General features: G+C 36.3%; 1 protein-coding gene across 1 annotated transcript in view; it reads left to right on the top strand.

Annotated features, from left to right (window-relative positions):
- The window catches only part of PKHD1L1 (PKHD1 like 1), a 190,671-nt gene that overhangs the window by 13,708 nt on the left and 150,232 nt on the right, over positions 1 to 26,731 (top strand). Inside the window, exons 3-13 of the mRNA XM_036765700.1 lie at positions 3,669 to 3,813; positions 5,367 to 5,475; positions 10,163 to 10,220; positions 10,353 to 10,446; positions 15,724 to 15,777; positions 16,498 to 16,571; positions 17,150 to 17,192; positions 18,749 to 18,819; positions 19,654 to 19,764; positions 21,868 to 21,957; positions 25,790 to 26,058. Coding sequence (XP_036621595.1) covers positions 3,669 to 3,813; positions 5,367 to 5,475; positions 10,163 to 10,220; positions 10,353 to 10,446; positions 15,724 to 15,777; positions 16,498 to 16,571; positions 17,150 to 17,192; positions 18,749 to 18,819; positions 19,654 to 19,764; positions 21,868 to 21,957; positions 25,790 to 26,058 — 1,118 coding nt within the window. The remainder of the gene's footprint in view (positions 1 to 3,668; positions 3,814 to 5,366; positions 5,476 to 10,162; positions 10,221 to 10,352; positions 10,447 to 15,723; positions 15,778 to 16,497; positions 16,572 to 17,149; positions 17,193 to 18,748; positions 18,820 to 19,653; positions 19,765 to 21,867; positions 21,958 to 25,789; positions 26,059 to 26,731) is intronic.

The following is a 26,731-nucleotide window of genomic DNA, read 5'->3' as shown; positions in this document are numbered from 1 at the left end:
TGTGCAAAATCACCAGCCTCACTTTCTCTTGCAGAGCCATCTGGGTCCAGTGGCCGGATATAGATCAGGACAACTGGAGATGGCCCAGGATGCAGTGAGAGACCTTGGATTTTTTAAGCTAAGGTTTTTCCAAGTTCTTACTTTAACTGAGGCAGTGCCTATTCAGTGATTAGGGCTGTTAAAGAAGTGGATAATGACAAGATCAAAGGGATGACTATCTTTGTGTGTAGGGGAGGTGGAGTAGAGGAGTTCTCAGTTACTGAGTGATAATGGTTGAGGGTTAATCTGGAAGTAGCAATGGGGGAAAAAAGGATTCCAGTGACTCTCCACTCCTTTTTCTGACATAGTTAGTTGGGAATGTGAGAGAAGGTAGAGATAGCACTAGAAACAGTTTTTAAGAAAGCAGTGTCATCAGAAAGAATCCATGTCTCAGGCAGTGCCAGAAGCTGAAAAGCATGAAAAAGAAAAATGGTTAAGGTGAAATGAAGCTTATTATGGAGCAGGCATTCCCAAGAATATAATGGAAGGGGGCAGGCAGAGTTGGAGTAGGACAGTGGGAATGGGACTAGGTCAAAAATATGAAAATAAGGTAACAGACTTTTGGGGGTGGGGAAGAGGGTTTATATAATGGCAACCCCAGATTCAGAATCGCTGCACTAGGGAGAGCATGAGGGATATAGCAATCATTGAGAAATTTGTCCAGGTAGAGTATTAGTAATTGAATGGAGGAGACTAGAGATTAGACTATTAAATACTGGGCAATTCCTACATTATACCTTCTTCACTCCTACTCCCCAAGTACCAAATAATGCTAGAAGTGGTCATCAAACTATGTTGAAAGGGTCCATTACAAATGTGTGCAGTGTAGACTCAACTGGGGCCTGATACCTAATGACCCTTTTATTAATCTCTGCTGGGGTGCCTCTCACACTGCTCATAGTAGTTGTTTCCTACATTTCTTTCTTTCCTCCATCTGTATTCCTTCCTCTTTCAGCAGATATTTTTTCTCTTACTTTACTGAGAGGTTGTGTCAAGAGCCTATCCTCCATATTTCAAAACTTTTTTCTACCTTCTGTCTTCTCCTTGACTCTAATCCAGAGGATGAGACAACACTAGCTCCTAACCTTATAGTAAGCTCTTGAATTCCAACCCTGGAAGTTCACATTTCTTTGACTTGTGTATGTTACATGGTACACTATAGCTAGGTGGCTTCATGGCTTGTTTATACCCATCAACCTTTTCTTCCATCTGCCTTGCCACTGACTCCTCTGGGCCAGAGACCATGGCCTATGGGACTTGACCTTTTCAGTTCCAGAACTCTCATCTTGGGGCACACACTGTCCCAGCTGGTGAGTGCCTCACATGACCTAGCTACCATCCTCTCAGAATTTTCCCTGTGTACTTGCTGTTTCCTAAACTTTACACTCCATCCTTCCTGCATTTGCATGAGCCAACACCCATGACTGGAATTTATTCCTTTCTAATCTTTTCCTTTCAGAAAGAGTTTCAAACCCCTTTCCTTTCCTTTTATTTTTTCTTTTAGCTTTTCTTGTAGCAGGCTGTCTCGGCTCCAGATAATCCCCTTTCCTCTTGACTGACATCTCCTTTTTCTTCCTGTTTTTTAGAAACTTCTGCAATATTCATGTTCCATACTTACATGAGTTCATTGCCCTACTAATCCCTAATATTTCTCTCCCAGCCTGTGACAAAAAAGGGGGTAAACCAATCATAACCAACTGAATGGAGAGTCCACTCCCTCTCAGTAAAGTCCATTGCCCTTTTCTATATCATAAACTGCCATGGTGGAAGGACAGTGGCAAAAAACCCTAGTGTGGAGGAGATAGAGCCTTAACCATGAGTGATGAGAGAGTTAGCAAAACTGAGTATTTCAAAGCCTGTGGGATTAATGCTGAACATCCTGTTCCCCTCCCCCATTCCTAACATGGCTGGCCTGCACATTATGCCTGAGGTTCTGGTAATCTTACTAATTGTAGCTTTAGTTTATCTCCATGGCTTCTCTGTGTTCCTCATCATGCAATCTCAAGTTAGGCCTTTTCTTGTGTGAGTTAAAATAAGCAAAGAAGTATCACAATGAATAGAGCACGGGCCTGGAGCGTGGGCCTGAGTTCCAATACAGCCTCAACTTCTTACTAGCTGTGTGACGTACCTACTTGCCAGAATTGTGAAAATCAAATGAAATCATATTTGTAAAGCACTTGCAAATTTTAAAGTGCTAAGTAGATTCTATTATTAAGACGCACCATAATAAAGACCTATTGATCTCCCTGATCATTTTATGAAACCTTTAAGTTCCCACATTGTTGAAAGGGACAGAGACAATGCACAATGCACAAGCACAACCATATCACTGCCCTACTTAAAATCCTTAGAACTTACCATAAGATAAAAATGGAAATGTATCCAGTGCCTTCCATAATCTGTTTCCATACTGCCTTTCTAGAGAGGATAGAGAGATAGCCTTGAAGTCAGGAAGACCAAGATTCAAGTCCTGCCTCTAACATATACTGGCTATGTGACCCTGCATTACTGAAGTTAAGTCACTTACCTCAGTATTCTAGGCATCTAGTGGGAGGAGTTCTCCACCTTGGGGTTCCATATACCAATAAAATCATAGGTTCAGTTCCTATCCCTATCCTTTCCAACTTTATTTCACATTATTCTTTTACACGAGCTTCAACTAAACTAAACTGCTAGCTGTTCCTTCTCTTACAGAATCACAGAATTCGAGGTTAAAAGAGAACACTGTCAATGGCCATCTAGTCCAACCCATGTCCCAGACTAATTCCCACCATAACATACAGACTTTGCTTGAAGAACCTCTAATGAGAGGTAACTTAGCAAGACAACCCACTCCATTTTTTGAATAGCTAAAAGTTAAAAATTTCCCCTGACATCATCTAAATTTTCCTCTGCAACTTCTACCCATTGCTCCTGGTTCCTCCCTTCGAGGCCGGAAGAACAGGTCTAGTCCACCTTCGCATGATAGCCCTTCAGATATTTGAAGATAGCTGCCATGTTGCCCTGATTCTTCCCTTCTTCAGACTAAGCATTCCCAGTACCTTCAACTGCTGATCATGTGACACGGACTGTCACCATTTTGGTTGCCCTCCTCTGGACGCTCTCTAATTTATAAATCTTGTCTTGCTGTCTTCTGTTTCCATGCATTGGTGTGGGCTGTCCTCCATTCTTGAAATGCACTCCCATCTACCTAGTGACATTCTTCTCTTTCTTGAAGACTTAGCTCAGGAATCACCTCTTCCAGGAAGCCTTTCTGATTTTCCCAAAGGAAATTTCTCCCCCCATTCTTCCAATTTTCCTGAAATACTTTATCTGGATTTCTCTCTTTCCTCTATCACATTCTACCTGGCATTAATTAATTAACTAATTAACTAATTACATGTTTATTTCCACCCTCCACATTGGATTGTGAGCAACTTAAAGCCAAGTGACAACTATGTTCATTTACATCTTCGCATCCCTAGTAGCTAATACAGATCCTTGTACATAGTTAGTGCTTAATAAATGTTTGTTGAATTAAATGAAATAGAATATAAATGATTATTAAATAGTTTGGTATTGAATAAAAACTGTTAGATTTGTGCCATTTTGTTCTTATTATTAATTATTCAGTTTGCTTTCTCTTTCAGGCTTTGCTCAAGCAAACCAGTTTAATTATGGAGTTGATAATGAGTTGTTGGGGAACAGTGTTCATTTTGTTTCTGCTACCCGCTCAATACCCTGTGATGTTGAAAAGGATGCAAGTCATTCAACTCACATAACCTGCTATACTAGGTATTCTTAAAAAAAGATCTTTTTAAAAATTCTTTTGAAGTAGCAATATACAAAACTCACATGTGTCATCATTTGTGTCAGTCTAGACTTCAAAGTTATAATTAGCATTATCATTGTTGTAACATTATTGGGATTATTTTTAAATATTGGAAACATGCAGAATAGGGATTCTTAACCTGGGGTCTATGACCTTATTTTTAAAAATATTTTTGATAAAGTATTATAATTATTCTCTTTTTTACCCTATGTTTTTAGTTTATACATTTAAAAAACCCTGTTCTGAACAAGGTTCCATAGGCTTCACCAGATGGTCAAAGGTGGGGGCCCATGACACAAAAAAGGTCAAGAACCCCTCATGAAGAATATTGTTAGATCTCAGGGTAATACATTACAATTATTATTAATTACATTCAGAATGATGGTTGGAGTTGGGAAAGGTGATGGTAGGGGAAGGAGATGAGTGCAGAACATGGCAACATGAGTTATTGAAAGAGTGCCAGATCTGGGGAACAGTGGACCTGAGTCTGAATCCTGTCTGTGCTAATTATGTGCATCACCTTGGGAAAGTTACTTACCGTTTTTGGGCAGACAATGACTCTCGATCATGGGGATTAAGAGAGCAGGAGTTGAAAATTTACCCATGATAGCTTGGAGAATGCCTGTAGCACATACTTTATGCCCTTATATGTTTGTGGCTTATAGAGACTGGGAAGAGATAACCAGGAGTCCAAGACCCAAACTCAGACTTACCTAACTGTCCTATGTGAGTAACTGCTTTAGGAGTTTAGGAAAAGGGGAAAGATTTTCCCTGCTCCTCCCTCTTCCCTAACACACACACACACACACACACACACATGCATGCACGTGCACACGCACACATACACACACACACGCACGCACCCACACACACATCAAGTCTCAAAGAGAGAGTTCCATTTGACACATTCCAGAGAGAGGAATTAGAAGTGAGAGCAGAGTTTGTCTTTCCCTTTAAAGTCTACTAAATTGATGACTCTCCCTGGTTAAGTGACCAGTTTTTTAAAAACATATTCCCCTGTTCCCATGGCCATTACAGTGACCAGGGAATTGCTGTGTCATACCAAGGTGTCAAATCTTTCAGTTCTGCGGTCAGACCCCATGTGATCCCCCAGAATGGGCCCAGCTTCTTACAGAATAGGGGAAATCATGTTTAACCCATTGCATAAAGTACTTTGTAAAACCTATAAATGATATAGAAACATAACTGCTATATCATTTTGTGCATATTAGCTTCAATATGAAATACATGACCAATGATCATTTTGACTTTTTAAGTCATTTAATACAACCGCATAACAGATAAAAGAGATAGTAGTATGAGAGTGGTCTCAATTTGAACTTGCAGCACTAAGACAAGATTGGAGGGTTGTATCTGTCATTAAAATGTTATCAAACTTGCAAGGATTGGGAATTTATTGATATTTTTAGGAAATATTTAGGGTTAGGTAGGATTATTTTATTAATATGATATATTAAATTTAAATCCCATGTGTGATTTCAATTCACTTTTCTAGAGCAATGCCTGAAGATACTTACACAGTTAAAGTCAGTGTGGATGGAGTTCCTATCACAAATGACAATATCTGCAGAGGCCATATCAAGAGTTGGGCATGTAGCTTCCAGGTGTGTAGATATTGCAATTCTTTTGTTTAAACTTGGTAAGAAACACAATGAGTAAATCAGGTTTAAAATACTAACAAATGAAGACCTCATTTTCAGAGAAAGTGATATAATGGAGGATTTTTTCTTATCATTGCAGCTATGTGGCCCAGTAGATACATGCTGGCCCTGCAATCAGGGAGACTTGAGTTCAGATCTGGGTTCAGGTACTTACTAGTTGTGTGACCCTGGTCAAGTCACTCAACTTCAATTTGCCTCAGTTTCCTCAACTATAAAATGTGGATAATTACAGTACCTATCTTACAGATTGTTGTGAGGACCAATTAGGATAATATTATAAAGCACAATGGCACAGAGCAGGTGCTATGTGAATGCTTATTCCCTTCCCTTATCCTTTCTTACTTTTACTTTATACACTGTCAGTTGAACCAAAAATGAATCAGAAAACCTGGGCTCTAGTCCTGACTCCATTATATGCTATGCTTTGTGTGACATTGGTAGAGGCACTTGACTTCTCTTAGCCTTAGTTTACTTATCTGAAAAATGGAATAATAGTGCTTTTATTCTTTACCTCGCATAGCGTTGTTGTTGTTAGAAAAGTACTTTGCAAAATATAAAGACCTATATAAATATGAACCATCATCATCTCTTCATAACATTTTATACAAAGATTAGAGATGCCTTTGGGTTACCCACTCTTAATCATTGGTTTTATGAGTATGTAAAAATAAAGCTATATATTTTTTAAGTTTAACAAAAAGGAAATTTACTTAACAGGAGCACAAATGGCTATTCAAAAATTTATAGCAATGTTTCACATATCCATAGACCCCCTCATGTCCAAATGGAGAAAGATATGTGAATTCATATAGCAGGGAAATTTCTCTCAAGTCTGAAGGTCTCTTATTCCTCACAGGTAAGCTTTTTATCCCCCAAGTGCCTAAAAAGCTGTGGCAATGACTGGATATCTGGTCTCTTGGGCCAATCAGGTCTTCTAGACAACTTTAGGTCCCTTTAAGGAATATTAATTTTGCCCATGTGGCAAGACATTAGTAAGTGTTGATCCTGCCACATCCTCAAATTGAAGATATAATTTTGTGATTAACTGAACGTTTTTTGTCCATTATTGGTCTGTCTAGGAAATTCAAATGAAATGAATATTAAACATAAGTGTTTTTTTCCCTACTACCAATTCTTTTCCAGACTTTGTTTATAGAATAATTTTTCCATAGTTGTACTTAATGTAGTATCATATTCTTTTGATTTAATATTTGTATAACTATTTCTCTGATGCAGTGTGGCACAATAGCTGGCTTTAGAATCAGGAAGACCTGGGTACAGGTCCTATCTCTTACATTTCCTGTTTCTGTGACCTAGGTCAGTCCCTTCAGCTCTTAGTGCCTTGGGCAAATCTCTAAGACTTTAACTTGCAAAGTAGTTGAGGATCTGAATTTGATAGAGTTTTCTCACTGGGAATTCCTTTGCTGTATTATAGCTGTAGAGTTGAAAAGTATCTCTGAGACCATCTAATGCAACCCTTTCATTTTACCAATGAGGAAACTGAGGCCCAGTGAGATCAAGTAACTTGTTTAATTCATACAGCTAGAGAGTGTCAGAGATGGACTTTGAATCCAGGTCCTCTGTCTCCAGAGCCAGTACTCTATCTACTTTACCACTACTGCCTCAAAAAGAAAAAAAAAATCAATTAGTTCAAAAACAAACAAAAAGACATTGATGGTTTATATCAGTGTCTTTTTTCACAATGATAAAACATTCCATCTGAGTCAACTCTCTAAGACTTTAAGTTGCATCCATGGCAGGTGTCCATAGGTGGGGAGAATTTTCTTATCTATTCCCTTTATCATTGAAATCATAGGTTAGTTTTTAAAATAGCTTTCTATCACAATTTGATCAGATATTACCAAGTTGTCAGATATTTTGATTATATATGATGTTTTACTCATAAATAGGTTTGTTTCAAACATCTTGTAAAAACTACTGTTTTTCTGGATCAATAGATATAAAAAATTTCATAGCTTTTGTTATATATTTCCACACTGCTCTTTAGAAAGGCTTAACAAATTTGTTATACTCTGCTCATGCCCTCTTCCAACTGCTACTACCCCACCCCCTTCAAATTACCTTGTATTTTGTTGTGTTTGTTTATTTAGGTATATGTTGTTTCTCTCCTTTAGGGCAGGGGCAATTTTATTAATTTAAATTAAATTAAATTTAATATTAATTTTGTCTTTTTATTCCCTAGTCCCTAGCACAGTGAGTGGATATTGGCTCTTAATAAATGCCATTGATTAATTGATTAGTTGTTGAAAGCTTCTTTCTGTTCTTAGTTAATTTATGCCGTCTCCCAGTTTAATCATCACTCTCTTCCTAAATGCTCAAAAACAATTTTCCTCGGATTTGGTGGTAAACGACATCCACTCACTAGTCTACATTATGGTTCCATCATTTCTCCCTTTTAAAAGATAGAGACATTTGCCCATAACCAATCTTCTTATGTGGCACAGTTCCTCAAAATTTATTGACAACAATTTAGTAATCTTATCTCCAGGTTGATCAGGACATGTTGTCCATGTTCTTAGGCAGCAAGTATACATAAAGATGAAATAATACAGGAAATACAGAAAAGTATGATATATTTAGTGGGAAAGGAGTCATCTTTATCTGGGGAACCAGAGAAGGATCATAATGACATCTGAGCTGGTCCTTGAAGGAAGAAAATTTTCAATAGAGAAACTGGGTATAATCTGTTCTAAATCATAAGGGGATGGCTGGTGGAAAAGCCTAGAACCAATAGAGGGCAGTATGAGATCACAGAATGATTACTATTCCAATTTTAAATTTCAGGGTATGGAGAGAAGTAATAAGACAATAGGATGAGGAAGATTAGTTGAAGCCAAATCATGGCTGGTTTTGAATGCCAGAATAAGGAGGTGTTTCTTTTTATTGTGCCCTTTTGGCAATAAGGATGTACTAAATGTTTTTGCATGGTGAAGGGTTATGATTAGATGTATCCACTACAAAGATTACGTTAGCAGCAGCATGAAGGATGAGTTGGAGAAGAAAGAACATGGAAGTAGGAAGATTAATTACGAAATTAAGTAAGAGGTTAAAAAAAGACCTGAAGAGAGGCAGTCGGAGTGGTAGATAAAAAGGAGGACATGGATGTGAGAGATATTGATTGAATGTAAAAAAATGAAGGTTATAGAAGAGTCAGAGATGACCCCAAATTTTGGAGTGTGGGTGTCTGGAAGGATAGTTGTACCACCAACGGAGTAGTAAATTTAGGAGAGTCAGATTTTGAGGGAGAAGATGCTATAAAATTAGAATATGTTGAGTTTCCTTTGAAGTTAGAGCATCAAGGAGGAGCTGCCCAACAGGTATGGAAATTTGAGACAGGGACTCTGAGGAGAAATTGCACTGGATGTGTACCTCTGAGAGTCGTATGCATGAAAGTGAAAATTCAAGCCATTGGAATTGATAAGATTGTTGAGAGAGTGTAGAAGAAGAAGGAAGAAGGACCAAGGACAGAGTCTTAGGGGGTTACCACCCTTAAAAGGTAACAGGACAAGAGGGATCAGGCATCAGGGAAGGAGAACATAGTGGAGCTGTCAAAGAGATTGGAGGAAAACTAGGAGGGAAGTATCACAGAATAAAAGGGAAGAGAAAGCATCAAGAAATGAGAAATAGTCACCAGTATCAGATGGTATAGAATGGCCAGTGGAGGTTGGTTTGGCATTTATTATATGGAATAAGGCAGGTACTAAAGCATTAACATAGGTGGGAGAGTATCTTACAGACACATAAATGACAACAAAAAGAATTAGGAGAGGGTCACATGCACCTTCAGATCTGTAGTGATAAGCAAGGTCATCTAGCATATGAGACCATCTAGTCCAAACCCCTCATTTTATAGCTAAGCAACTGAGGACTAGGGCAGTAAGGTGACTTGTCTAAGACTACACAGGTAGTAAACATCAGAAGGGGGATTTGAACCCAACTGATCTCATTCCACAGCCAATGATTTTTTTTTTATTATGCGAAATTGGATGAAATGAACTTAGATGGAGGTGAGGCTATTGAATAAGAGTGACAGAGCAAGGCTGTGGATATTTTCAGGCCTTGGGTTTCAGGGCAACTAGGACTCTCTCTTCACAGAAACACAAAATATAGAACTCAATTTTAAAATTCAAGGCACATGTAGTCTTAAATAATAATTGACTTTTGGTTCTGTCTCTTTCTCATGATTCATTCCATTGGTCATAATTCTTTTCCACAACTTGACTAGTGTATAAATTAATTCAATGTGAAGTTATACATGGTAGATATATGAGATTCCATGCCATCTTGGGGAGGGAGGGGGGAGGAAGGGGAGAAAATCTGGAACTCAAAATTATGTAGAACCGTATGTGGTAAACTAAAAATAAATTTAAATAAAAAAATTATTATTATTAAAAAAATAATAATTGACATGAAAAATACCTTCAAAGGGTTAGAATTATCAGTTTAATTACTTCAACTCAGCATTTCAATTTATATGTATAGTCAATTAAGATAAAAATATCTGGACAATTTGTATAGTGGAGATTAGTTTTATATTCACATTGGAATATGTAATGTTTAGGGAGTACTGCAGATATAGTGCTCAATATGTATTCTTGTTGCTTTACAGACCAAAAATTTCAGAACTCCAACAATAAGGAACATCACACCTTTGACTGGACTACCAGGTCAGTTATAAAACAGCTAAAATGCCTTCATTTCGTCTATAATTTTGTGATATTCCATTTTATATTATAGACTAACATACATTTAAAATGCAGTTTTAGTTAACTAATACCACCTTATCCCTCTATTTCTAGGCTCAATAATAACAATCCAAGGCAGAATCTTCACAGATGTCTATGGAAGTAACACTGCTTTGAGCTCTAATGGAAAAAATGTTAGGATTTTGAGGTATTTGTTTTATCTAGCAACATTCATTTAACTAACAGGCAAGATGTAACATTCCATTAATAGTGTGTATGATACTATCAAATATGTCTGCAAAATGAAGAGACTGAAGGAAATGATTACTAAGGTACCTTGTGGTTCTAACTTGCTCTGGTATCAAAATGTTTCCATGTAGTGTAATGCGACCATGAACCCCAGCAATATTGCAGAAATGAAAATATAGAGATTGTGAGATGAATGTGATTGACTTAGGGGCCCTGGCCAGTTGTCCTCATTTTCCATCTGAGTCAGCTCCATCCGTCTCTACTGGGGAAAATAAAAGTGACATTAATCAAAGTCACTTGGAGCCAAGTCAGTATCGTAGCAATAAAGGGAATTAGTATAATTACATTTGAGAGCTGGAAGAGAACTTAGAAATTATTTAGCCCATACATTTTACAGATGTGGAAACTATACCCAGAGAATCTGGCTGACTATTACAGAGTCACATGACTAGGTAGTGTTTGCATCAGAGCTAGAGCCCAATTCTCGTGATTCTTAGTCCACTACTCTTTCCACTATACTGTGGTGCCTCTATGAATCATCATAATATATTATCATATATGTAATACATCATATGCAATAAATGAACATATATTATATGGTATATGTAATATACAAGATATACTATATGCATAATGTAATAGCATTAGATATTTAAAAACTAATAGGGGTTTTAAAAGGCCTTTGTTTTAGACAAGGTAATTATTATTGATTTGGTCCTGGTTCTTTTCTTTTTTAACTGTCATGTGTCTACTGTGAATCATGAGGAGGTTTGTCTTGCTTTTGTTCTCACTGCACTCTGTTTTGTCGCTCTTTTTTTTTGTGGAAATCCTTTTTGTTGCTCCCTGTATTTACCACACATATCAGACAGCAGTGTGTGGGAAGTAATGATGATAGTTAATTCTGCTATCATAGATAAAGAAAGGAATGTAGAGATCATTTAGTCCAATCTTTTTATTTTACAGATGAGAAAGTAAAAAATCAAAGAGGTTAACTCTCTTGTCCAAGATCACATTGATAGTTAGCGGTAGAGCTATGACTTGGTCCAGTGCGCTTTATATTAAGCCAAAGTAATCAGAATCATACTTGTAAATATAATACTAATGATGTCATACAAGAACCCCCAAAGAAGGAGGATTTGGTCATTTGTGGTTATATACGCAGGCAAAAGAAGTCCAATAAAATGACAATTCAAGTTGGATCAAGCAAGAAACAGAAAGCTTATGCGCTATCAATATGACTAATAACAGAATAGTTACATTAAGGGAATCATTCTGCAAAACTGGGAAGTAAAGAGATTGGCTGATTATCAACTATCATTGCTATAATTATTATATAACTATATTAGACTAGTTCCATAATTATTAGCTCTAATACTTCACAGTGTGAATTAACTAGCAATCAACCTTATTGGCTTCCTCCCTGACACATCTGACCCCATCTTTCTTAACAGAAGGTATCACATATCTACCATTGAAAGATAAAAACATCAGCAAGCCATCCAAATGTAGGCCAAATTTATGTTTATGTATTTTATACAGAGCATTCACTGTTAATATCATTTTTAAAACAACATAAATAGAAGAAAACTTTGACTGCAAGGGATAACATAGCAGGATAGTGACTTGTTCCAGGACTGTTTCTATCTGAATCTCAAACAAAAAGATGAGAAAAATTAGGTGGTAATGATGTAAAACTGCAAAATCCATGTTCTAAATAACTTCTAATGTCTCTTCTAACTCTTAAACATAGTTATGCTAGCTCAGATTATTGCTATGATATTAGCATAATTCCAAGTGACTGTGCTGATAACTGACAATAACTTAAGCTATGTCTCTTGGACCTGAATATGGAAGTACAAGAAGTAGTAAAGATCTTTATTTGGTTGGTTAATTGTAGTTTTCTGAATAGGAGCATAAAGAACAGAAATCAGAAGGGTGTTAGATAGTTTTTTTTTAATTAGGAAAAGGGGGTGGGAAATTGTAGAGCGGATGAGGAATTTCATTAACTTTTAAAACAGGAGAGATACAGAGAAAAAAACATTTCATAGGTAGCAAGGAAGTTATCTTTATACTTTCTTATTTCAAATTTATTTCTAAGTAGTTAAGAGCAAGATATTGAAATATCTTACTGATTTTTAGGTGAGGAGTTTAGAACTAGATTCATTTAAAGACAACAGATGTGGGAGTAGAGGACAAATTTATGGTGAGACAAATAATGGAGATGCGTAGAGAATGAAGGAGGCAATTTGGGGATTTTTAAGAAAAATCTGACAAGAATTTGTGAAAACTCCTCAGGGTTTTTTTTAGGTTTTATTAGAAGAAAAAGAAAGATCAAAAGAAGGAATAGGAGCTTTGTATGATGACCTTTACAGTGGAAATGATAGGAGGAAAATGATTATCAGAGTTGATACCTCAGATAAAATAGGAGATAGAGGGCACTTAGTTGCATATGTTAAATTCATTTCATCTGGCCTAGATGAACTATATCCTTGGTTTTTGAAAGAACTAGCGAATGTGACTGCTGAACCATTAATAGTTGATGAGAGAAGCTGGAAAATGTACTAGGTATCACAAGATTGAAGAAGGGCAAAAGTCATCCCAGTTTTCAGAAAGGGGAAGAGAATAGTCTCAAAACTATAGTCCAGTGAACCTGAAATACCAGGAAATATTCTAGAAGGGATCATTAAAGAGATGGTCCACAAATAACATAATTAGGGAAACAATGGATACATGGAGCCAAATGGCTTCATCAACAACAAATCATGCCAGAGTAACATAATTTCCTTTAAAACAAAAGCAGAATTACTAAACTCAGATGGGAGAAATGCTGTGAATTCGATTTGTCTAGATTTTTTGCATATCTCCTCATAAACGGATCATATGTTGACAATCAGATTCAAATTCAAAACTCAAACTCATTGAATAATCAGACTCAAAGAATGGTCATTAATGGTTTAATGTGAGCATGGCAGGTCTTCAGTGGAGTGTCCTAGGGATATATACTTGGCCCTGTGATTTTTAGGATTTTAAACAAATACTTGGGTAAATGGGTAGATGGAATCCTTATTAAATAGTTAATGTTGTACAAGTCAAGATCCAAAAGGATATTGACAGGCTAGAACATTGGGCTGAATCTAATAAGATGAGATTCAGTAGGGATAAATGTAAAGTTTTGTATTTGGGCACTAAAAAATCAGCTTTATACATATAAGATGGGGAAAGCATGAAGTTGCTCTGAAAAAAGTATCTTGGGATTTCAGTAGACTGCAAGTTCAATTTCAGTCAGCAAAATGATGTAGCAGCCAAAAAAGCTTATGTGATCTTGGACTGCATTGGGATGGAGATGGCTTCTAGTAAAGAGAAGTGATAGTTTGCCCTTGTCAAATTTCATCGGGTATATTATGTTCAGACATGGGCACCATGCTTTGAGTAGGACATAAAAAGATGGAAAGTATTGAGAGCAAGGCAGCTAGTATGGTGAAGGGTCTTAATATCATGTCACATGGTGAGAAGTTGCAAAAATTGGGCATGTTTAGCTTAGAGAAGAAAATACTCAAGGGAACATGATAGTTCTCTTCCAGTATTTGAAAGGTTGTCATGTGGAAGAAGGGTTAGATGTGTTTTGTTTGGTTAAAGAAGGCAGAACCAAGAACAATGGGTGGAGGTTGCAAAGAAACAAATTCTAACTTGAAGTCAGTAAAAAAAAACTCGGTAACCATCAGTACTGTACAAGAGCGGAATGGGTTGTCTCAAGAGGTGCTGGGTCCCTCCTCCCTGGAAGTCTTTAAGAAAAGATTGATTGACCATTTATCAAGTATATTACAGTATGGATTCCTTTTGGATATGGATTCCCTTTGAAATCCCTTCCTAATTTCAGATCCTGTAAAGAGAAAACCCATGACAAAGCCTTCCAATACATTCACAGTTAGGGAAAATGCTATGGATGGTGACCTGGCAAAGGAGAATTAGAAGGAGTGCTCAAATAGTTAGGAGGGGAACCAAGAAAGAACAATGTCACAAAAAGCCAAAGAAGGGAGAGAGTAGCTAAGAAATAAAGATAACCAATAATGTCAACATTGTTTAATGTCATTTAACAATAATGTCAAGACAAGTTAAGAAGGAGGGTTAAGAAAAACCAGATTTGATCATCAAGAGATTGCTGGTCGGGGCAGCTAGGTGGCGCAGTGAGCAGAGCATTGGCCCTGGAGTCAGGAGGAACTGAGTTCAAATCCGGCCTTGACACACTTACTAGCTGTGTGACCTTGGGCAACTCACTTAACCCCAATTGCCCTGCCTTCCCACCTGAAAAAAAAAGTGAGATTGCTAGTCACTCCGGAGAGAGTAGTTTCCGGTGAATGGTAAAGTCAGAGGCCATGGCAAAGGTTCGAGAAGTGAGAAGAGAATGTGCAAGCACCTAGAGCAAGTAAAGCAGAGTATCTTTATTTAAGAGTTTTGACTATGAAAGGGAGAAGAGATATAGGATGATAGTTTGAAGAGATGGTAGAGTCAAGTATGTTTTTGTTTGTTTATTTGTTTTTAAGGGTGAAGGAGACTTGTTTAAGTTTGTAGGCAAAGGGGAGAATCAGTAGATATAGATTTAAGATGAATAGATGGGAGGATGATTGTAGGAACAACCTACCAGAAGACTTGAGAGAAATGGAAATCTAAGGTACATGTAGATAATATTGAACTTGGTGAGAAGGACCACCTCTTCATCAGAGACTGGAATAAAGGAGGAAAGAATGGGGTATTTATTTATTTATTAATCCATCCATCCATCCATTTATTTATTTTTGCATTTGTGAGATTTAAAAGGCAGAAGATGAGAGAACTTGCAGCAAATGTCCTTGATTTTCTTTGTAAGGTATGGGGCTTGGTCCTTTGCTGAAAAGAAGGGAAGAAAAGTGGCATAAGAGAATTGAGGAGAAAAGTGATGTTTTGAACAACCTCTGCAAAGAGTGCAGTAGGGAATTAGTTGGGGACAAACAAAAGGATTGTCTTGCAGTGTTGTGGACCTGATAGGGATTATATAACAAATACGTAGTGGACTCAATCATCATGGGCACATGACTTCTTCCACTATGTGAGGTAAGAGCAGACTGACAGCATTATAGAAAATAATGCCTAAAATAATAAGAAAGATTTGCAAAGGGGGGATTGGGTAATGCAAGGAGAAATGCCAATACAGTTTATCACATTAAACTTGTTCTTTTTCTTAATTAAAACAAATGTCTAGAGTTTATGTTGGTGGAATGCCCTGTGAGCTTCTCCTACCTCAATCAGATAATTTGTAAGTAATATAAAATGACTTTATTTAAAGAATAATAGTTTTAGTAAATCTTAATGTAGAAAATGTTTTAAATTAAGAAAGTAATTTTAATATTTCACATAATTCTCTTAGTACTTAATATATAGTATTTGTAAATAGATGAGTAGCAATTGTGTGGAACTAGATGTATGTAGATAATGTAGATAGGCCTGATATTAGTAAAACAAGAAGTATTACCCAGGAAATTATTGCATTTAAGACCATATAATGAATTGTTTCACTTTTGGAAAGAGTATTTTTATATTACATATATATATTTCATTTTTTCAAAAGTAAAACAATATTTTTCATAGGGATAATATGAAAATATTTTTCAGAAGTGAATCAATATTTTCCACATAAGCAAATACAAAAATATTGTTTCAAAAATTAAACATATATGTGAAAAATACTGTTTTAAAAATAAAACTATTCTTTATTGAGCTATATATTTAAATTAATTTCTTTAGAATTAACTTTTGGGGACATTCATGTTAATTCTTTAAGCTTTAAGGATTTCATTATATTTAGTACCACTTGAATATGTACACCTTCAATTGGGACTAGGGAATATCTTGATTTTACATAAAAATAGTTTAATATAATTTGTCCTGTGATGAATTTTTATATAATTTGAAATTAATGATTAATTTTAGGAGATGCTGCTTGAGTTAATATTTATTGATATATGAATTTTATTAGGTATGGTCTAAAACTAGACCATGAAAATGGTGACATGGGCACCATGATTTGTAAAATGACTGGAACCTATATTGGTAAGCGTTAAGTTATTTTTCATCATCTTTTCCTTAAAAGCTTCCAAGTATATGCATCATCTCAAGATGTCTCTTCAATTTTCTTATGACTATATATATATATATATATATATATATATATATATATATATATGTATATTCTTCTCACTTCTCTACTACCCCTTCTTCCTTTCTTTGGCATCCATTTAATTCTATCTGCATATAATCTTTTTTTCTACATTTTTTATTGTTATAATTAGGCTTCCATATTTTCTTTATTCTTTTTCTATTCCATTATAATTTCTGTACTATTTTGACTGTTTTCCTGATAGCCCTTTTTTTAAAAAAATGTTTTTGTTTTAATTCTTCCTTTATTCCTCATTCTGATACTCTTTTTACTTCACATGATTTTAATTTATGTACATGTTTCTCTAGCTTTATTTATTTTATCCTTTCATAAAACAGTTTTGTTTTCAGATTTACTTCTCTTCCCTATTATCTTTTCATCAATTTGGTAATACACATAGTTATTTTTTTCTATCAGAAAAGATTAAACAATGATGGAGAATTTGATTAAGTATTCTATTTTTAATTGACAGGTCATCACAATGTCAGCTTCATCTTAGATAGTGATTATGGGAGGTGAGTCATTTCATTATAACACAGCTTTCATAATGGGTTTTATCTGTAGAATGCAAACTTAGTAATGATTTATATTTATATCATAATTTACAAAAATGAAGAACATGTACCACTCCAAAGAAATTTTAGAGGTTTTAATGACACCATTTAACATAAAACATGGGCATAGCATTTACTCTTATAAATTGTCTGAGTATCTAGACTTTGCTGGAAAAAAGTTTTTGTTCATCTAGATATTGGGCACATTTTGTGATTCTTTTAATTTAATTTTGAACCTGGTTCTACATGCATACCTTTATCAGGCAACTCTATGTTCAATACACATGATAATTTTAAGAACAAAGTACTATCCTCATAGCCAATTACCACTCAATATTAGTTTTAGTTATTTTTAAATGGTCAGAAATTCTATATTTGTATTAAGGCTGTGGGATTTTACAGAAAATAGTTAGCCATTCCTCTAAATTGTCAGTCACATACTAGTTTCCAGTTGCATGCTACTCTAAGAAGTTCAAGAATTCAAAATTATTATTAACTCTTAGAAATATTTCCATTTGCCGAACTCTGTATTTTTCAGACATAGAATCATTGAACATCATGGAGCTGGTGATCTCAGAGCATATGAACATATAGGGGGGATACAATTCCCATGTTCACTTATTATAATAGTTAGGAATTCTAGCACCTGGTGCCACTGAGTAGGGAGTATGTGTCTAAAGTGTTTTGACCATTCTTTTGTATGATTAAAGCAGACTTGAGACGAGGTCATGAGAATTGTTGAGTTTGAGGAACTGAGAGGCCAAAGTATCAAAAGAAGCAGGAGCTAAGGTACAGAAAAAGAGTGTAAACCAAGAATTGAACCAATTTGGAAGGAAAGAGGGTGATCTGGAGGCCCACAGAAGAAAAGTCACCTCATCTTCATACTGGAGGGATGATGTCAAGTTTTAAGATGTAGAGAAGAAGAATGGCAAATGGCCTGAATTTTCTCAGTAAAGTATGTGACAAGGTCCTAAGAATGGGGGAAAGGAGGTATGGGGAGGCTTGAAGAAAAAAGAAATGGATTGGAATAGTTTATGAAACAATTAAAAGACTCAATTAGGAAGAACCAAAAGCCAAAGTAGGCAAAAGCCACCTTGCTGTCATTTGCTTCAGGCCTGTATAACCTGTGGCCCACAGACCATAAATGGCCCACAGGCATGCCAAAGGATTTGGGTGTTGGGTGGGCCATGAAAAATATAGAGGATATTTTCCTTTACGTTTTTCACCAGCCACCCGAAATGCTTTGGTGTGCCACAGCCTGTTACGCACAGGTTGTGCAGGCTTGGTGGATCATCGCTAGAAGGAAATTCTTTGTCTGAAAATCATGCTGATTGCCAGCTAACCTTCTGCATTTTTCCAGGTGCTAAAAAAATGTTATCATTTGTCATAGTATTTTTCTAAGTATTGAAATTAACCCAGAAATTGACACAATCATTATTTCTGCCCTGTTCAAGTAAAAGCCTACATTTCGCTCAAATGAAGGTAAATTTTAAATGAACTTGTACTTTCTTTCACAGGAGCTTTCCACAGTTATCAGCATATTTTATCTCCTCTCTTAATAAAATTGCAATGTTTCAGACATATGCAGGTATGTGGCTTTTTCCTTCTAAGTTAACATACACATGCACATAGTACTATGACAGGATCAGAGAAAATAAAAATCAGCAGCATTTATGAAAGCAAAATAAAACAAAACAACCAAAACTTTATTGTGTGAAGTAACATGAAAACTGCTTGCAGGAAGCTTACTGTTGGTCTTGTGGAAAAGGATATCAGTATTCTGTGTTACTTAATTACTGCCACCCACATCAGAAAGCTCACATTCATTTTCTATGAATTCATTTTCTATGCAATCAGGAAAAGAGAATTCCTTGCTTAACTCCTATCAATCAATCAACCAACAAATATGCATTAAGTACCTACCATATGACAGGCACTCTTCTTCTCCCTCCTCTTCCTCCTCCTGCTCCTGTTCCTTCTCCTCTTTTCTTTTTTGTCCAGGCTTATAGTCACAGGTCTTGTTTTACTACTGTTTGTTACAAGAGTTTTGACCTGCTTTATTTCCAGCCTGGGCTGATTTGCCCCTCCTTAGGCAAGTGTATCCCTTCCTTGCCCCTCTCTGCTCCCCATGCTCCTATGAGATCACCATATTGATGTTGGATTTAGCGTAGATGCCTAAACACGTGATGGACGTAGCTCACTGCAGTTAAGAACTCCTGAGCTCAAGAGATCCCCCAGCCTCAGGCTCCGTGGTAGCTGAGATTACACATCGTGCCACCACTTCTAGCAAGATCTTACATTCTAAGGGGGCCTTTTGTAAGAGCCCATGGGGACAAAGTGGTTCTTAGGAATCCTTGGGTTTATTGCAAGAATGTATTCCTTAGTCTAAACCCCGTTCAAGTAACTTTATTTTCTTTCATAGAGGTCACTAAAATTTCACCGTCACAAGGGAGCGTTCAAGGTGGCACGTTATTGACCATAACTGGACATTTCTTTGACCAGACTGACTCCCCAGTCCGTGTTATTATTGGAGGTATTTTCAGGGTTTTCCAGTACTGCTGCTGAAGTTTCATGGGCATCACAGAGAAGTATGGTTTTCTTTTTGAAAATATAATAGAGAAAATAATATTTCTCCCAAAAAGTTACTTATAAATGCATTCCAGCTATCATGTAGTGGGTGGACAAGAGTGGTCTATTTAGCCCACTGTTTAATGTGTGTCACTAAGAAAATTTGGAGAAAAGTATTGTAGTTATTCGATAGCTGTCAGGCATGGAACACATCAGCCTCTGAAAAAATGAAAATGAATATCACACAGAAAGCAATGGAGAAGTGCATGTTGTATGTAAGCAGGCTGTAACATATAATCAATGAGGAAATGTAAAGAATAGGAGTAAAAGATGTGATCAGGGAAATGCATGATTGAAAAACAAGATAGGCTTATCACATGGCAAGAGTGAAGAAGGACAGGTGGACAACTTGAATATTCCACTAGGATTCTCGTGATGTCAGAAGATAAAAAAGGCCTCTAATACACCAAGTGACATGCAGAAATAATCATAAAATCCTTCTTTAAGACTTTATAGGCCAATGCTGAGTTCCACCTAAGGTTGGAGACAATATTACACTTTCTGTAATGAGTTTTTATCCTGGATCTTGTGCTCCCCTTTCAGGGTGCCAACCCCTTTTAAAAGAAAGGCCAGTTTTGAACCAAGAGGTTCCAACTTTGTTAACAATGAAAAGTCCCTACCTCAATCCAATCACATGGTACTTTACTGCCCATTTTTAAAAGATCTACTGTTCTAAGGGGAGGCAGCAAAGGGAGAGGGAAGATTATTATGTGGGAGCAATCTCATTCCAAACATTATTGTGAGGGAACTATTTCATTTAGAAGGTAATGAATTGTCTTTTGAAAATTGTATCAGGAGCCTTTTGCCACTAGCATAGTTAAGCTTATGTCAAAGCACTATAGAATTTGTTTTCTTGTAGGACTATATCTACTTTTGCCTAGTTTTATTTTGCCTTTAGAAAATCTAATTTTTATTCTAAATTCTTTCCATGAAGGAAAATTTATTTTTAAATATAAAGTCATGTGTATATGATTTTTTTCTCCCAGGGAATAACTCAGGCTGAATTCATCATCCTTTTCACCAAAGATCTCTCTGAAGAATTTGTGCCTTAGTTTTTCCCTAGTCAAACATGCTTAGGATGAGGTGCAGAGGCAGAATAACCTTAAAAAGCACTTGCTTAATTTTATAGATGAGAACACTGAGCCTCAGAGAGTTTAAGCAGTTTTCCCAGTGTTGCATTGTTAGGAAGAAGAAGAGGCAGGGACTGAACCCGAGTTCTCTGTCTTCTCAGCTACCACTTTTTCCTGTTTCATGTTGCTTTCTTATTTGTAAGCTTCTTTCTGAAGAATAAATCTGAGGCCTTACATTTATTTTCTTTCAAATATTCTTTCACTTTTAAATTTAATAAAATTCTTTCATTTACTTCCTTTCAAAAATAAAATTATTTGTAAAACATGGTTCTCCTAAGTAAGAAATAATTATATTGTATGTTGTTTCCTAGAACTTGTTAAAATTTCAGTTTCAGACTAATTTTAATAAGTTTAGAAGAGAGATAAATATGGATGATTTGTTGGAGGGCATACATAAGTTAATTAATTTGTTCAATATAAAATAAACATTAAATGCCTCATTTTTATAATGAACTGTGCTTGGTACTAGGGGAACAAGCCTTCAAGGACTTTAGAATCTAGAAAGGGGAGGCAAGACATGTAATACAAATATGATACAAATTGGAATATATACTTTTAAGCCAAGTACAAAATGCTGTCAGATCAGATAAGGAAGAACCCTAGCTTTATTTAGAAGGTGATTCAAATACTCTGATAATTTAATTCCAAAGAATAAAAAAAATAAGTTGTCCACCATGCCAGAAATCCTCCCCTTCCTTATCTCAGATAATTTGGATGAAGAGTTTCTCCATTTATTCCTGGCTTTGCCTCTGAATTAGGCAACTTTAGGAATTTTACTTGATCTTTCAATGAAATTATGCTGCTAGATGAACTGGTGTAGGTTACTTTCTAGAAGCTCACCAGTAGCTTTATGTTCTCTGCTCTTTGAATTACTACAGGTCAGAGCTGCGAGGTCCTGAGAGTCACAGAAAATAGTATATATTGTAGGACACCACCCAAACCTAGTATCCTTAGAACTATATATCCAGGTAAGTGGTCATAAGAAAGAGTAGTTTTTTTCTATATTGGCAAAGAGGAGTACATTCCATCAAAAGTAGCAGACTTTGAGGATTTCTTCAACTGGTGGCAAAATACTGCAGAATTTCCCATAATTCTTCATTAGGATTTTCTGTACTGGTTACGTTGACTATTTGGAATGATGTAGATGAATCAAAGAAGAGATCATTGTATTCAGGGTTGGTATTAATCCAAAAGTTCATAAAAGAACACAAAGGAGTACTCTTCCAAAAGCCTTATTATCTATAACTGCCTATAAAAAAAATAGAGAAGAAGGCCAATTTCTGGGCCTAACTTTCTTCATCTGTCAGATCAAGACAGTAGGGCTTACACTGCCTACCTCATGGTTTATTCGCATGTGTGTGTTGAGCAAAACCCATTTAACTCAATTGACTATTCTGCAAAATGAAAACGTTGGACACCGAGGGCTCTTTCACTCCTCAATCTCTGATACTATAACTTTAAAAAGAGGTTTTCTATCTCAGAAATCAAGCTATAAAAAGCAGAGGTGGCCAAATCAGAAGAAACAACTTCAACAGAAGAGAACCGTCATATATAAATTCTAAGAAGGGAGAAAGTTATTTTGGAGAAATAGCATCTCTCTGTTTTGGAGAGGGGCAAATTATTAGACAGCTAGGTGGCTCCATGGATAGAGCACTGGGCCTAGAGTCAGGAAGACTTGATTTCAAATTCAGGCTCAGATACTTGCTAGCTGTGTGACAAGTTACTTAACCTCTGTTTGTCTTAATCCATGGAGAAGGAAATAGTAAACCACTCTAGTATCTTTCCCAAGAAAACCCCATGCACAGTATGGTCTGTGGGGTCACAAGGACTTGGACACAACTGAACAATTTCATTAAGGCAAATTACTTGGGTATGTATTTTAAACTTCAGTTAAAAGAACTAAAGGCATTACAAAAGAGGATTTTTAAAAAATTACTTATTTTCAATTTTCAACATTCACTTCAATAAGTTTTAAATTTTCTCCCCTTCCCTCCCCAAGACGGCATGCAATCCAACAAGGGCTCTACATATACCATTCCTATTAAACACATTTTCACATTAGTCATGTCGCATAGAAGAATTATAACAAATAGGAGAAACCATGAGAAAGAAAACAAAACAAAAGAAAAGAGAAAAGAAACTGCTTTGCTCTGCATTTCGACTCCACAGTTCTTTCTCTGGATGTAGATGGCATTTTCCATCACGAGTCCTTTGGAAAAGTTTTAGGTCCTTGGCCATTACTGTGTATAGTGTTCTCCTGGTTCTGCTCACTTCACTCAGCATCAGTTCATATAAGTCTTTCCAGGTTTTCCCAAAGTCTGCCTGCACATCATTTCTTATAGCGCAATGGTATTCCATTACATTCATATACCACAACTTCTTCAGCCCATTTCCCAATTGATGGGCATCCCCTTGATTTCCAGTTCTTGGCCACCACAAAAAAAGCTGCTATAAATGTTTTTGTACATGTGGATCCTTTCCCCATTTTTGTGATCTCTTTGGGATACACCCCTAGAAGTGGTATTGCCGGGTCAAAGGGTATGCACATTTTTATAGACCTTTGGATATAGTTCCAATTGCTCTCCAGAATGGTTGGATCAGCTCACAACTCCACCAACAATGAATTAGCATTCCAACTTTCCCACATCTTCTCCAACATTTATCATTTTCCTGTTTTGTCATGTTAGCCAATCTGATAGGTATGATGAGGTACCTCAGAGTTGTTTTGATTTGTATCTCTCTAATTAATATGTTTGAGAGCATTTTTTCATATGACTATAGATAGCTTTAATTTCTTCCTCTGAAAACTGCCTGTTCATATCCTTTGATCATTTATCAATTGCGTAAAAGAGGATTCTTATTAGATCTGAAAATTAGGGTTAGAATAGAAATCAAAATAGGTAAGCATCAGTGACAAAGGTACCAAATACACACATGTGTGTATGCATATGCATATATGTCTATACAAATACATATACCTGTATGTGTATATGAAGGAAAGAGAATTCGCATTTATATAGCACCAACTGTGTGCCTGGCGTTGTGCTAAGCACTTTACAAATATTATCTCATTTGATCTTCACAAGGACTTTGTGAGCTATTATTATCCCCATTTTACAAATGCGGAAATTTAGGCAAACAGAGGTTAAATGACTTATTTGCCTAGGGTCTTACAGCTAGTAAGTGTTTGAGGCTAGATCTGAACTCAGGTCTGACATCAGGTCCAGCACTCTCTATCCTCTGTGCCCCCTAGCGTGTTCTCTGTGTCTGTCGATCTGTCTCTCTCTCTCTGTACACACACACACACATACACACACACACACACACATATACATACACATATGCATATGTGTGTATGTATATGCAGGCATATGTAAAAATATATCTGGTGCTATGAAAGCATATTTGTAAATATAGTGCTTTTTACAAAATAGAATTTTTTAAAAGAATAATTGAATGAGGAAATATGTCAATTTCTTTCTCATTTAATCGTGCCATTATTTGAATGCTGGCTATTTGAGATGCAAGGCCACAGCCAAGGCACCAGCATTTACCCAGTGGCAGCAAACCATAATTACAGGTAAAGTATTTAAAAGGAGAGAATAAGTTCTTGACATTTTAATACATAATGTGATAGTAGTAATATCTTAGAAAATTCAAGGTACAGACTAATTTTAATTATGTCAAGAGTTTATTAAATAAAACTATAATATTTTCAGGACAAAATATGACCCACACTCCAGCTAATTCTACAAATGTTATCATTGGGTGGTACTCATTAGCTTTTGGAAACCATTGTCTGTGTGTATTTATATGTGTATGTCTATGTGTGTATCTATCTGCAAATACATATATGTCTATACATGTACATGTTCACATACATGCATGTATACTATGTACATATGCAGATGTACATATGCAGATATAGATAGACAAAGCATTCCAAAAGCCTTAAGCTGTTAAAGCTTAAAATTGTACTAAGACTTTTGGTACACCCTGTCTATTCACATACAGAGAGTAGAACATTTTTATGACATAGTTCACTATTATATCATGTATATTTCTGTGAGTAAAACTGTTGGTGCTGCCACAAACCAGAACTAGAACCAAAGTTGAATTCACCAGCAAGGGAACCCCACCGACATTGTCAGAGACTCCCCAAAGGAACAAAAGGACAAAGCTGATACAGGTTTCAACGTAGGCAGAAGGTGAATTGGATATGTGGTACCCTAAGATTGAACAGGTTCTATTGCTGGGGGCTAGTAGGAAAGGAACAGAGGGTGTGGTATCCTGTGATTGGCCAGGCCTATTTCTGGGGGCTCATAACAGGAAAGGCCCTTTTTTGGGCTATCTCTTGTAACCCCACCCTAATAGACAGGACTGTCTTTGCTGTTTCAACAATAAGGAAGGTGGAAGACAGGATGAAGATTGCAATACAAACAAGGTCAGAAGCAAAACAGAGGAACTACAGACAAAATGGAGTTATTTTAGCTTTCTCTGCTATCCGCTATATATGAGCTACCATATGTGTGTGTATATTTATGTATATACATACATATTTAGAAACACACAGATACACATATATGCTACCCACTAAATATGTGCTACTACATATATATGTACATATATATATGCTGCCCACTATATATGTGTGCATACGTGCTTTATACATATATATGCATACATATTCACAAGCACAACATGAATGTGGACTAAGCATCTGTAACTTCTGTAAGACTGAATGAGTCCTAGTATACATGATACTCCCAATATAGACTGGTTTTATTTTATTCTATGTAGGTGGCAGAGGCCTAAAGCTTGAAGTATGGAATAATAGCCGACCTACTCATCTTGAAGAAATATTAGAGTATAATGAAAGCACACAAGGTTACATGGGGTCCACTTGGGTAGATACAGCTTCCTATGTTTGGCCTATGGAGCAAGACAAGTTTGTTGCCCGATTCAGTGGATTTCTAGTAGCCCCAAATTCTGATGGCTACAGATTCTACATTAAAGGTGATGACCGTTATGCTGTTTATTTCAGCCCGACTGGAAATCCAGAAGACAAGGTAGGAAAGCCATAACATATATCATCCATTTGCCATTCCAAATGCGATGTATTAGACTTCATCCTCCACTAAAATTCTACTCTGAATTTTTGTCTCGGTATGGAGGTGACCATGGGTTCCTGAAGGCTATGCAAGGAGAGCTCAAGCTCTGGCAAGTCCTAAAAACTTGGAGAGACTTCCATGATGGGCTTAGATTATGTCTGTCATATAAGGACCAGCATGGGGGTGGTAATGAGATGATGAATTTTATAACACATCAACCCATGAAACTGGTACAGTTGATAAAGAGCTGGACTGTGAGTTCAAATTCTGCCTCAGATACTTGCTATCTGTGTGACCCTAGACAAGTAACTTAATCTGTGTCTGCCTCAGTTTCCTTCTCTATAAAATTGGGATAATGAACTTCCCGAGGTTATTATGATGATAAAATAACATATTTGTTAAAAACTTTGTGAACTTCAAAGTGCTATGTAAGTATTCAGTTATTATTATTATTATTATTAGTCATGGGAAGGATGTGCCCATATGAATGAATCAGGAATCCTTGAAATAATAATGTAATAACCTTTGAATTCATCTCACCTCCTGTCTCGTGGGTACTCCCATAAGTTGTTCCCAAGATGAGAAAGCATTGCCTCCTCATATCTGATTATCAGAATCCCCATCTTCCTTC

This window comes from Trichosurus vulpecula, chromosome 1 (genome assembly GCF_011100635.1).
Source record: "Trichosurus vulpecula isolate mTriVul1 chromosome 1, mTriVul1.pri, whole genome shotgun sequence".
Lineage (NCBI taxonomy): Eukaryota > Metazoa > Chordata > Mammalia > Diprotodontia > Phalangeridae > Trichosurus > Trichosurus vulpecula.
Note: the sequence above shows the minus strand (reverse complement) of the source record. Positions and strands in the feature narration are given on the sequence as shown.